At 37.7% G+C, this 13,886-nt stretch overlaps 2 protein-coding genes across 3 annotated transcripts in view; both read right to left on the bottom strand.

Annotated features, from left to right (window-relative positions):
• LOC141571171 (uncharacterized) overlaps positions 1–11,383 on the bottom strand; it is a 35,747-nt gene extending 24,364 nt beyond the window's left edge. The window contains exon 1 of one of the 2 annotated variants that reach the window (XM_088793129.1): positions 11,271–11,383. The gene's annotated coding sequence lies outside the window, so the exon portion shown is untranslated. Of the gene's footprint in view, positions 1–10,829; positions 10,951–11,270 lie in introns of those variants that run through there. The other variant, XM_088793130.1, reaches the window with a different exon arrangement.
• ZFP37 (ZFP37 zinc finger protein) lies at positions 2,612–13,886 on the bottom strand. Its single transcript, XM_088793127.1, has 4 exons — positions 13,483–13,886; positions 11,271–11,397; positions 10,830–10,961; positions 2,612–6,379 (listed from the first exon to the last, which is right to left on the bottom strand). Exons 1-4 carry the CDS (start codon positions 13,513–13,515, stop codon positions 4,830–4,832), a joined length of 1,842 nt encoding a protein of 613 aa, XP_088649253.1. The 5' UTR covers positions 13,516–13,886; the 3' UTR covers positions 2,612–4,829.

The following is a 13,886-nucleotide window of genomic DNA, read 5'->3' as shown; positions in this document are numbered from 1 at the left end:
ATGAGCATATTTTTCTTTATTTTATTAAGCATAGTTGTAATAGCTACATTAATGTCTTCATTTGCTTATTCCAATTTCTGGGCTTGTCTGTTTTCTTGAAATGGGGTCATATTTTCCTAATTCTTTGAATGTCAAGTAAGTTTTTCTTATATCCCAGATCTCATGAATGATAAGTTGTGAAGGTTCTTGATTCTGTTATATTTCTCTGAGGAGCATTAATATTTTTGTGTTATCAAGTAATTAGCATGGGTGAACTCAAACTTCAAACTCCTTTTCTGGAGAAGCAGCACAAATTAAAGCTCAGTTCTTTGTCTTTAGTTGAAGGGTTAGGAATCCGATGCCGTAAGTGCATGAGCCAGAGACTCGGGCAGAGTTTATTCACATCATTTGAGTTGCCCTCTCTTTGAGTCTCAATTTTCTGGGATTCTCCCCCCGACTTTCCAGTGGCTGTAGTTTCCCTGAACTCAGTCTTATGGTTTCTCATGTCAAAAAGACTGCATATTTTCTATCAAATTATCCCCCTCTGCCACACCAACTTCAGCATGTCCTAAGGCTAAAAGCCATAAAAATGTGATCTAATCGCCTACCAATCACTTTTTCCAAGTTTCCATAATCTGCTTTTGTTCACTTTCCAGTATCTTCAGATAATGGATGTGTGTGAGTGTGTGTGTGTGTGTGTGTGTGTGTTGTTCAGAGTTTTTATTTTATCTGTGGGAGGGTCAAGCTCAGTAGGCATCTACCTGGCCATACCAGAAATAGAGACCCATTATAACAAAATAAAATTAATTCATGAAAATATAAAAATTACTTAGAAAAGCAAAACTTACTCTTAAACTCACAATCCTGAAAGAACTGCTGTCCACATGATGGTGATAGTTTAAAATTTCCAACATATGCATTTGTGTTTATAAATATAAATAAACTTATACAGAGGGTGCCAAAAAATGTATACTCATTTTTAAGAAAGGAAAAAGCCTGTATTAAAATTGTAATACTCATTATATACCCATAACTAAAGATGTATACAAGTCATCTTTGACTTCTGCAATTACTAGAAGTACTGAAAGTGGTTACCATCAATGTAATTTTAATACAGTTTTTTCCTTTCTTAAAAAGTGTATAGTTTTTGGCACCCTCTGTATATATTTATATACTTTAAACTAATATAATATTCAATGTCAACTGTAATTGATAAATAAAAAACATGATTTTTTAAAAATTAAGATCTTAATGTACATATTATATCATAACTTGGTGTTTTTTAATTATTTCACGTTATGGATTGATTTGCTCAACACCCATTTTCTAATGTCCTTGTCCTTTCCCTTCCTTTACTATAAATATTAAGAAGCTAAAGATTCCATGTTATCAAGATTCTTTTGAAATTAGTAATAGTCATGGTACTCATTTTCGGTAAGATGTGAGCAAGTCTGGTAGCAGAGGGACGTTATGGAAAACTTTTGCTTTCTTCATTAGTAGATCACTCTGTTGATGCCTGGAGGTGCATCAGTCTAATACATTCCTAACTGAGAATAATAAAGGATCAGCATTTGCATCTCCTTAAATATAATTTGAAAACATGGCTTTTAATGTCATATTACTCAATCTTATGAGGGTATCATATTTTATTTAATCAATTAACTAGCAATTCATCTTATATCCAACTTGTGTGTTCTGTGATAAACACTGTAGTACACTCTACTTATGTGTCATAGAATAGATTCCTGGAAGTAGGGTTGCCAGACATTTTAAGGCTTTGATGTATACAGCAGATTTACGTTACAACCTTGACTACCAAAAGCAGTGCATGAGAGCTCATTTTCTACCTCTCTTGCACACTTATTATTTTTTAAATTTTGATTTAATACAAATTTTTCCTCTATGTCAGAGCTCAGTATCTCTCTCTTCCCACAATCAGATGTATGCCTTTAATGGTCTTCAATCATATATATATATATATATATATATAACTTGCTTCCTCGCCCTTGACGTCTTTGCTTGTTACCACCATCTCAGTGAGCTTGAATTTACTCCACCCCCACCACCACCGTATTTAAAACTGAATTCCCCTACACTTTCATTCCCCTCTCCTGCTTTTTTTTTTGTGTGTGGTACTAGTCACCATCTGTCATACTCTATATATTTTAATTATTTGTTTATTGCCTGTCTTCCACTCTAGAATAAAGCTGTCTAAGGACAAGGGTTTTTTCTTCTTGTTTTGTTGACTGCTATATTCCTAGGATTTACAGTAGTGCCCAGCATATATAAGATGATCAATATTGAATAAGTTTTTTAAAACTGTTAATTTATTCTATAGATATATGCCCTTTCATCTTCTTTACATTAGAGATATGGCTCAGAAACATTTTTAAATATTTCAAAAACTGACTTAAACGTAATTTAGATCAGTGATTCTCAGTGTATTCCCTAGACCAGCAGCATCAGCATCTCCCGGGAACTTATTAAAAGTGCAAATTCCTAGACCCAACCACAGACCTACTGAATCAGAAACTCTGTGGGTGGGGCCCGTTTCTAAAGTCCATGTTTTAACAAGCCCTCCAGGCTATTTTGTTGTCTGCTAAAATTTGTAAATCATTGATTTAGACTCACCTCAGTGTATCGATTTTCTTTAATTGTTCACCTCCAATCATTTTTACATCATTTCCTCATTCATTGATGCTTTTAATTCTTTTTTTTACTGCACAGAATAGCTTTCAGCATTAATGTCTACTGTACAGGCATACCTATGTTCCTGTTTCGGGTGTGGCACTACTATGAGTTCTCCAAGAAGTGTGGTAAATTTAATCTAGCCATAACCTGCAGCTGTTTTATCCTTCTAAAAAGTGCAGATTTTCTATAGCTCTAAATAGTGATGATTCATCCTGTGCATAGTGCCAGACTTCCACTTGGTAATAAATTACTGATAGAAATGGTTTTCACATTGCATTTTCTTCCCCTGAAAGTAAATAAGTTACTTGGTATTGAGGGTTAATATCCATGAGTTGATTTTTCAACACACACACACACACACACACACACACACACACACACACTCCATTCTCAATACTTAAACCTTTTAATTATCTGAAATGAGGAAGTCAGAAATGGGAAATATTTGCAAAGATGGCATTTAATCACATATTTGTTGAGGATCCATCATTATGCTAGACTGGTATCTAGGTGAAATGTATACTTATGTAGTATTGACTAGGATGGGACAAGTCTTGCTTACTGACTCATATGCTCATTATGAGAAACAAATGAGGTAATGTGAATGTGCTGTGAAAATTATAAAAGGTGACATATATGCCAAATATTATCTTAGATTACAAAATTATTTTTGTCCCTATGTTACTGTTTTTAGTGTAACAAGTACATTTTACAACAATTCAGGTGTATTTTTTATCTATGACTATGAGTATATATATATATAGTGGAAAATAGGTTTCCTGTGCAAATCCATAGTACCTTATGGAATACATGCTTAACAACGATTCTGATTCCACATCAAGAGATGAGTTATACCTAGATTCACTAAGAGTGCAGTGATTCATTAACAATGTCTGCTATTGGGCAAGAATAGAAAGGTGCCATTTGTTGAAATACATTTGAAACTCCAGATTGAGGTGTTTGTGTTTAAGTGTTTTGAATATGAGAAAAAAATGGAATTATTCAGAAAATCACTTTCATTCACCTGCAATCACAATTCATCTTCAGTCTTTTAAAAAATGGCAAATAGAAGAAACACAGTGCTAAGTTACAATTGTAATTTGTTATTTAAATGAAAGAACATGTTTAATAGGAAAAGTCTTTGTGAATTCAATATCAAGTGTAATACCATATCCTCAGGTTCATCATCATTCATGAATAGGCACAGAAGCTTTTACTTTGGTAAACAACATCATGGAGTGGGCTCAGTGAAAATTTTAATTAGTGTTGATTTATGCATATTAAAAGGATTTTAATTGTGGAAATTAAATATCCATGTACATGATAAAAAAAGTTCAAACACTATACAATAAAAAGTCTCCATCCCATCCCAGACCCCATTCCCGTACTCCTGTAACCACTAGCAACCACTATTAAGATTCTTCTTTATTTTTTCAAACCAATCTAGTCATATACAAATATATGAATATATACATACAGACATACACACACACAAACACACAGGCAAACACATACACCCTTTTGTACACAAGTGAGAACATACTATATGCACAGTTCAGCAACCTTTTTTTCTCTTAACAGTATATCTTGAGCATCACTTTTTACCAGCACCTGTGTATCCTCAGCTGTTTTCTTTCATTTTCTCTTAATTTTGTGTTAATATTTTTAACATAAATAACCTTTGTATAAAATTTTCTGCTGATTATGAAAGAGCTAGGTGATAATATCAAAGATGAGGCTCATACCTGTGGCCATACACATTTATACATGGCAATAAACAGATAGCCAAATTCAATTCTCACATGAATGTGGTGCTTAAGTACACAACACTCAAGCAACTCAGGAGTTGTCAGCATGTGTAATGTTTCTAGTGCTCTGATTATTCAAGTTATTAACAATTTAAAAACCTTTATATTTCAATCTGAACATACAGAATCATTTACAATAATTATTTTTAAAACAGTATTTTCTATTAAAAGGTTTAGTATCAAATTTAAACTCTCCATCCATTGCTTCTATGTGAAGATTCATTTTCAAATTCTCTCAGGTATAATGAAGTACAACTGCTTGTTAAAGACTTTCTAATAGCCTTTAAATTCAGAATACTTCTAAGGTTAAATAAAACCTTCAATTTGGTTAAAAGATTTCCCACATTTATTTCACTCATGAGATTTCTGTTCTGAATGAGTTTTCACATGTTTGGTAAGGGATGCATTTTGTTTGAAGGCTTTCCCACACTCATTACATTCATAAGGTTTCTCGCCAGTGTGGGATCTCTGATGTATAACAAGTTGTGACTTTGCACTGAAGGCTTTTCCACATTCATTACATTCATAGGGTTTCTCCCCAGTATGAGTTCTCTGATGTACAACGAGGTGTGACTTTTGGCTAAAGGCTTTCCCACATTCATTACATTCATATGGTTTCTCTCCACTATGAACTCTCTGATGTTGAGTAAGGCCTTCGATTTGTTTAAAGGCCTTCCCACATTGATTACATTCAAAGGGACTTTCACCTGTATGAGTTCTCATGTGGTAAGTAAGAGATGAGCTATGTCCAAAGGTTTTTCCACATTCATTACATGTATAGGGTTTCTCCTTGGTATGAGTTCTTTGATGTATAATGAGGTGTGACTTCTTGCTGAAAGCTTTCCCACATTCATTACATTCAAAAGGTTTCTCACCTGTATGAATTCTCATGTGTTTAGTAAGGGATGAGCTATATTTAAAGGCTCTTCCACATTCATTGCATTCATATGGTATTTCACCTGTGTGAGTTCTCACGTGTTCCGTAAGAGATGAGTTATACCTAAAGGATTTACCACATTCCTTACATTCATAGGGCTTCTCGCCTGTATGAGATCTCACATGTTGAATAAGATTTGAGCTGTGTCTGAAGGTTTTCCCACATTCAGTACATTCATAGGGCTTTTCCCCAGTATGAACTCTTAGATGGTCAGTGAGAGCATGTTTATGACCATGGGCTTTGCCACACTGAATACATTCATATGGTTTTTCTCCAGTGTGAGTTCTCTGATGTACAACGAGGTGTGACTTTTGGCTAAAGGCTATCCCACATTCATTACATTCATATGGTTTCTCCCCAGTATGAGTTCTCTGATGGTCAATGAGTCCTTGTTTATGGCTGAGAACCTTTCCACATTGATTACATTCAAACGGTTTCACTTTAGCTTGAATTGTATCACTCTCAGTAGGAGAGAAGCTATGTCTGGATGATTTCTCATGTTTCTCTCCAGTTTTAATTTTGTCCCGTTTAGTATGGGATGATCCACGACGAACTAGTTTCTCCTGTTTCTTGCCAGTTTGAGTTTTGTCACATCTATGCGATGAACTATGGTGGGATACTTTCTGTTTCTTTCCAGTTTGACTTGTATCTTTCTTTGTATCAGATAAGCTATGGCTGAATGATTTCCTGTGCTCTTCAGCTACACCAGGTTTCCTTTTTGCATAGTTTCTTATATGACCAGGTAAGTCTAAATTCTGTTTCAAATTCTTTCCCTGTGAATCAAATTTAAGAAACTTTTTTTTGGAAGAAACACGGGTTGTACTTGCATTTTTCCCCCCTAATGAACTACATTCATGGCCTTTCTTCTTAATCAGTTTTTTTTTCTTGAATGCAACTTCCCTAAGGAGTTGGTTTTGAGATTCCTGGTGATTCTGTAGCTGGTCATCATCTTGCTGGACTTCTTCTAAAATGGAATTCAATGACATATTCTTGTGAATCTTTGCACTCTCATATTTTAGAATATAAGTTATAAAGAAATGCCCTGTTACAAGGTTGAATCTTTATTCAAGCCTAGTATCCCAAAGTGAATGAAGTATCAAGCACAAATGTCCCTATCCTCTTGGACTTGAGGGGGAGAGTGCTGTAGTAAAAACAGGAAAAGAAAACTGACAATAGTGATTAGAAAAAGCTTTGACTGTTTATAAATATGCAACCTGGAACAGAAGACGAAATACATACAAGTAGCAGTGAAGAGGGAATAGATGAAGTTAAAAGAGCTTGTGATTGTAGTTGACACTTTTTGAAGTCTTTCCTCTGCCCAAGCTCTCCAGCTTTAATAACTGCCATCCCACCCAGGCTCCCTTGACTGTACTATGTTAATCCAACTCTCCACAGTCACAGTTGGTGACACATCTGGTTCAAGCCAAGATGTCCAATAAGAGTCTCCCTCCTAAAACTTTAGACTCTAGTTAGTCTCCACTGGATTCTTAAATTTAAAAATGATGTAAGACAAGTCCTATAAAGCCATATTTTCCCTTTGTAAACAGAAAATTCATCAGTACAAAGAATGAAGCATACATCCAAAGAAAAGTAGAGATGTATGATGATAACATGTCTTCAGAGAGACCATTTCCATAATCCCAATTCCTAATTACTTTGCAGTCCTAGTTCTAACCCCTAAGAAGGCCTACCTGAAGTATCTGCCTTTAGGTTACAAGAGATATACCAATGTCCTTATAACAAATTCCTTTATATACTTAGGCTAGGCTCAAGTAAATTTTTGTTATTGCACCCTGAAGATCCAAAATAGAGAAAATAAAGTAAGTCCACCAAGGAGTACTAAACAGCTTACAGGAGGGAATAAGCAGGAAAGGATGTTCCATGGCTACCACCCATGATCAATACAATAATGACATTCCCCTACTAAAAAGAACCCTACAGTTTCTCTGAATTCCTTAATGTTTTTACCATGTGATAAAATTCATAGTAATGAGATTGGCAAACAAACTTTACACCATTTGGATTTACAGTGCAACACACAAACTTGTTTTCAATAGTTTGCTATGGAGCATACCTTTGTTCCTGTCAGGTCATTGTAATTGCCAATTATAAATTTTAAGCTTATCCCCAGCACTAAGTGATTGCTCACATTCTTTCCTCCACGAACTATGCAATCATATATTTTGAGATATCTTCTCAGATGCTTCCCTTCTCTGAGATGACCACGCACACTGACAGATGTAAGAAGCCATATTTGTTCATATACAATCCAACTTCTGGTTGAAAACAATTAATTGAACAGTGGTAAACAGCAGGTCTGAGCTAGTCCAAGAATATTCTCTCTCCTAAGAATTTAGAATTGAAAGTCAAAGACTTCTATTAGCTAGAGATGGATGCTACACATGTAAAAACCTAAAAGCTTAGGAGCTGGGATTACCATTTTGGGGTGGCCCTTTTCAGCTATCTACATGAAACAACTGAAAAAGCTTCAGGGTGGGAATTAAACAGACTCAAAGAGAGAAGCAGGTATAAGAGTCCCCATGACTTCAGAAAAAAAGATAAAAAGTAAATAGCTGTATTGGTGGTAAAGGAACATTACATGGATAAAGTGAAAACTGGGCTCAAACAGAAAAGAGTTACGGTATTTGAACATACATCTAGGAAATACTATTACTTTTATGGAGAACTTTTAAGAGATGAGTTCCCATGAGGTAGATCAACTTTTATAAGTATAGTGATATAAATACAGCAGGGAGAAGCGGAGTTGCTAGCTGCTTTTTCATTTAGGAAATTTTAAGTGATGCAAACACCCTGAGAGAAATTGTATAACAAGAACTTTTATGTAGCATGGCAAAGGCTGCATCTTCCGATGCCCAAGGATGCTGGGAAGGATAGAGGCAAATTTCCTTCTGGGAAAAAAGGGATCAAAACTCAAACCTTTCCCCTTGTGGGGTAATATAATATTATAAAGAACCTCTTATAATGACGGTTTGGGCTGGTCCCAACTGACTCTGGCCAGCCGGAAAAGACATAAAGCACAAGAGAAATTTACCATGAGGGAGGGGAAGAGAATCTGAATTAGTGAACTGGCATACAATAGAGTAATACAAATGGGAGTTGGGTGTAGCAGAGCATGTGATTAAGTCTATAAGCTTGTTCTGAATGTGGAACTAAAACATGAATTTTAAACTAAAATGACTGTAACTCTAGAAACTGAAGCATGGCACTGACTAGACCCAGTAACTCATTGAAGGGAATAGAACAGTCCTTCTTTGAAGATCCTCCAAGTATATATCAGAACCTAAAACAAGAAGAGAGTCACTGTAGCAATGACACAGATGTATTAAATGACTCAGGATTGTTTATTAGTTGTAATACCAAGTATCAGAGAGAAAAGTAAAGATAGCCAAACAATGAATGGATCAAAAACTCCATGAGGTCTCTTCATTTGTCATTGGAAAGACTGGTCCCTCTAGTCTCAAGAAATTCATGGAGTCTTGGAATATTCGGGGTCAGAGGACACTTAAAAAGATATTGTATACATTCTGCTAATTTGGGGACTGTAGTGACATAAATAATAACTGAATATTTTAATGTTTGGTGGCAACATCTAAGATGAATTTTTCTTTTTTAAGGGATTCAACAACTCTACCTAAGAATTGGAGCAATTTAGGTATGTAATAATGGGAACCCGATTTGAGTGATGTCAGTGAGAACTGAGAAAAACAAAAAGCAGGAACTGAGGAGAGAATAATAAGAGAGAAGGCACAGAGGAAAGATTCAAAGGAATTCCACGGTATACAGGCCTAAAATCAGAGCAGACCTTGATAAAAATAGGGAAGGTGAGAGGAAGCGCTAATGTAGAAAGAAAGACAAAGCTTTCACTTTCTGACACTCTGAGAATGAGCTGTCCTATAAGCAAGTAAAACACGAGTGTAACAAAAAGGAATTGGAGATTTATCTGGACAAGATAAATTTATCTTAGAAGTCACCAGTGTAGAATAAAAAGCTTGTATTTGCACAATGGATGATTCCTTTGAGGGAAATACAATAGAAAGAGAACAGATAGTAGAAGACAAAACCTTAGGGACACTTCAGCAAAGTGAAAAGGAAGAGAAACTGGTAAAAAAAAAAAAAATTGTAAAGAAGCATTTAGAGGATAAAATCAGATTCAAGTGGTATAATTCAAGCTGGGTGAGCAAGAATTTCAGGCTGACCAAAACTATTAAAATATGAAAAAGTGGTGGTCATTTTAACATCAGAAATTTAAATAGAGACATGAATTCTATGGCATTTGACTGCAGAGGTTAAGGGAAAAATGGAAATGTTGATGCATTATAGACCACAGGTTTAGAGCATTTCCAGTGAAAGGAGGGAAATGGAATGTAATTAGGGCCAGGAGCACCACGCCAGAGATTTGGAAAGAGGACAGATCTAAGAATGTCTGAATATATAAGGAGAGAAATTTCATATCACGGGGTCTTGGAGTGTGAGTATAGGAAGGGAGAAAAACTGAGGATATTAGGAAAAGGGACGATAATTTTTAAAAGCACTGCTTTAACTAAGGTAAGCAGGAATGTGATTCTGAGAACAGCTAAAAGGGGTCATTGATCCTTCTGAAAGCTGAGCAGTGGGAAGCACGGATGAGGAAAGACGGCTATAGAGAAGGGTCAGTTAGGCATCTGAGGGACTGGTACCAAAGGTTTATAGCCCAGGTTTTCACGTTTTTCCTACCACAACCTGTACGCTGTGGCCGACTGTACTATTGTTCCCTGTGGGAGGATTACACCTCCCAACCCCAGTGCATGGCCATTTGAATCCTCCCTGTGGAAGGATTATACGTTTCTACCCTGTTGAACTCAGAAGTGGCCACGTGATCGGCTCTAACCAATTAACCAATAAAATGTGAGCAGGAAGAGATATCTACAAATTTCCAATCACTCACTCTTCTTTCCCTTGGTCATGAGACCAGAATTTGCCAAACAGGGACTGCTCTTTCCACGTAGGCCCACAAGATAATGTGGAAATGGGCTACAGCCTGAGCAAGAAACAAATCTTTCTTGTTGTAAGTCACTAAGAACTTGGGCTTATTCCTTAATGGAGCATAACTCAGCCTAAGCTGACTGACACAAGCGTATAAGCAAAGTCCCATAAGTAACAGTGGCTTTATGACTACAGTGACCCTCAAATGAGAGCCTCTCACACATGGACAGGTGCAGAGAAGGAACAAATATTAGAATCTCCAAGGTTAAAGAATCTTTGTAGTTTGAACTCCTCTTCCTACAGGAGATTCAGATATTTTTCTATTGCTACTTCCTGGTTAAGAAAGGAGGACCTGGGATCTTTAAGAAGAATTTAAGAATAAATTATTCTTTGAATAATTCCAAAGTTATTGCCAAGAAACTAGAACTTACTTTCACTGGCTCCTGTTTGCGTGGGTGTTGCTATTGCACTTGGACCACCTTGTCTGGGTCTTTTCCCCTTCCCCAACCATGGCTCTTCTTTCTCCAATTTGGAAATCACGTCTGGTTTGGCAGCTTGATACCCTGCTCATGAGAAATGGTGGCTGTTGAATGTTGGAACAACAAACATCCCAGAAATCAAACCCTAATATGTGAGCTTCAGAGCCTTTAAAGGATAAAGAATATATGGCTTCTGAAATTTCATAATGCAGATATCCATGTACTCTATCTGAGTATACCTTCTAATTTGGAGGCAAGGGTACAAATATCCTGCCAAGTACCCAAAAGGGATTAAAACTCCTTGACTCAAAAATCAAGGCCAAACATCTCAAGGACTTGAGAGAGAAGGTATCAGAGTAGACATATTTTGGATTACAAAGGAATTATCCTTACCCATTGAAGCAAGGTTGCTGTAGTTCTCCAGCATCACGTCCTTGTATAGGCTCCTCTGAGCAGGATCTAGTTGCTCCCATTCCTTCTCGGTAAAGGCCATAGTCACATCTTTGAATGTCACCAGTCCCTGTAATAGTATATTCCTGTTTAGTCTAATGTATCCACATTAGTGAGTGATTTGGACGTGGTAATAATGACTTGTTCTTACCTTGATTATTCACTGTTGATTGTGGTATTATATAGGATACCTATTCTCTACCCAATTTTGCTTTTTTTTTTTTTTTTTTGAGAAACAAAAATCGTATTAAGAAATGTCCCCATCATGGACTGAATGTTTGTGTCCCCCTCCCCAAATTCATATGCTGAAACCCTATCCTCAAATGTGATGGTATTAAGAGATAGAGCCTTTGAGAGGTGATTAGGATTAGATGAAGTCATGAGGGTGAAATCTTTATGAATGGGATTACTGCCCTTGTAAGAATCTCAAGAGACCTTGCTTCCTCTCTTTGTTCTTTATGCCACGTAAGGATACCAGAAGTCTGTAACCTGGAAGACGGTCCTCACCAGACCCCAACCATGCTGGCACCCTGATCTTGGACTTCTAGCCTCCAGAACTGTCAGAAATAAATTTCTGTTGTTTATAAGCCACTGAGTCTGTGGTACTTTGTTGGTACTAAGTCAGACCCTATTGTAAATTTGTTTATTCAAGAGAATATAAAAAAGAAATCATACAATTATCAGAAAGACAATTACCCGCCAAAAAAAGAAAAGAAACAATCCATTTTTATCTTTTCTTCTACAACAAAAGACTACGGGGTAGTGTTTATAGAGTTCTGAGGTAGAAGAATTGAGACCCTTGATTTTTATAACCAGTCAAAAAATCATTTGTGTTTGGAAGCAAAAGGTATTTTAGCCATGTAAGGGCTCAAAATATATTACCTATGTACTTTAGAAATAAAGAGAACGAGAGAGGGAGGGAGAAAGCTGGGGTTGGGGGAGGAAAGGAAGAGAAGAAAAGAAGTTATTTTTCAAAGAAGGGAAACTGAATCAAAATAAAGATTTCAAGATTGGGAAAGACTTAATAATATACTATGAATAATAAAATCAGTAAAATGTCTAGTTATATCCAAGTAACTTCATAAAATGTTCTTGTGCGATTGTTATAAAAGTATCCCTAACATCAAGAGGTATAAGGTAAGAAAAATAAGCAGAAGTATAACTGGTAAGGATTGGGCACAGGGGAGAAATTAAAGCATGTTTAAAGTTCTCTTATTAGGCAGGTGAGAGGAGGATGACAGCTATTGGACAATTTAGATACTAATACACATTCCAATCTTTGTGCTGATGCCTTTCAAACATGGATTCCCAAGCTCAGACCTCTCCTAAGTTCTACATTCATATATCCAACGACTACTCAACATCTCTACTTGTACATGTAATGGGCATCTTGACGTGGCCAAAACAGAACCACTGTCATCTACCCTGAATCCCATTTACATCCACCAAATCTCATCTTCTCCAACACTACCTTTTCTCAGAAAATGGAATCACCATCTATCCAGTTCTTCAGGCCAAAAGTCCAGATGTATGTAAATCTTGATTCTTCTCTTCCCTCATGTTCCATATCAATTCATCATTAAGTCCTGTTGGCTCATCTCCAGATGCATTCTGAATCTGATTTTTCATCTCACTGCTACAACCCTTTCCCAAAGCATCATCTCTACCCTTTAACTATTACAGTACACTCTCCTAGCCGGCCTTCCTGAACCTCTGTAAACAGAAAGGAACAATTCAATCTCTAACCACCACAGCCACCATAATCGCTGGCTCCCATAGACATCCCAAATTGCGGACCCTCAAAGATCTCCCCAATCTCTGACATACCACAAAACCTCATTTCTGATCCCTATTGCCTTCCAAACTGACTTTTCAGTTACTGCCACAGACACAATCCCACCCCACCCCCGTCACTGTCACGGCAGATCCCTCAAAACACTTACCCCTTAAACTGTAGCCCTCAAGGACCGCACAGACCCCCTCCATCACTACTCCACAGATCCTTCAGAACGCTAACCCCCCAAAAGGCTCTCCAACCATCGACTCCAATTCCCAAATCACCATTCTTCACAGCCTACAGTAACGTTCCCTTCACTGACCCCCAATTAGACCATCTCTGACCACCAGACCGCCCCCGCCCCATCATCGCTCATACCGCCGCGCTCTCCCCAGGTGCTGACTCAGCCATCTCTGGTGGACACCCGGCCTCTTTGGCGGTCTTCTGACTCCTCCTCCGGCCCGCGGCCTCTGGCTTTGTCAGGATCGAGTCTCAGGCGGAGGCCGACATGGCGTCTAACCTGAGCGCGGCCACGGAGGCTCCTGCAGCGGCGATGGCGGCGCCCGAGTATCGCTCGCGGGCGCCGCCATCTTGGCCAAGGCTCCGCCGTACAGCGGGCAGCCGGGGCTCCCCGCGGGCTTGAAGGGGGACGGTCGGTGGTTTCCCTCGAGCATCCCGGAGTGATGAGACGCGAGCTCAGGTACTCAGTGCAGAGAGCCTCACTGTGCCTGACACCCCGCCGCCGGCGCCCGGAGGCTTCACCACAGGAACACGGAATTTGT

This window comes from Rhinolophus sinicus, chromosome 16, assembly GCF_057876585.1.
Source record: "Rhinolophus sinicus isolate RSI-liver-muscle chromosome 16, RSI-T2T, whole genome shotgun sequence".
Lineage (NCBI taxonomy): Eukaryota > Metazoa > Chordata > Mammalia > Chiroptera > Rhinolophidae > Rhinolophus > Rhinolophus sinicus.
Note: the sequence above shows the minus strand (reverse complement) of the source record. Positions and strands in the feature narration are given on the sequence as shown.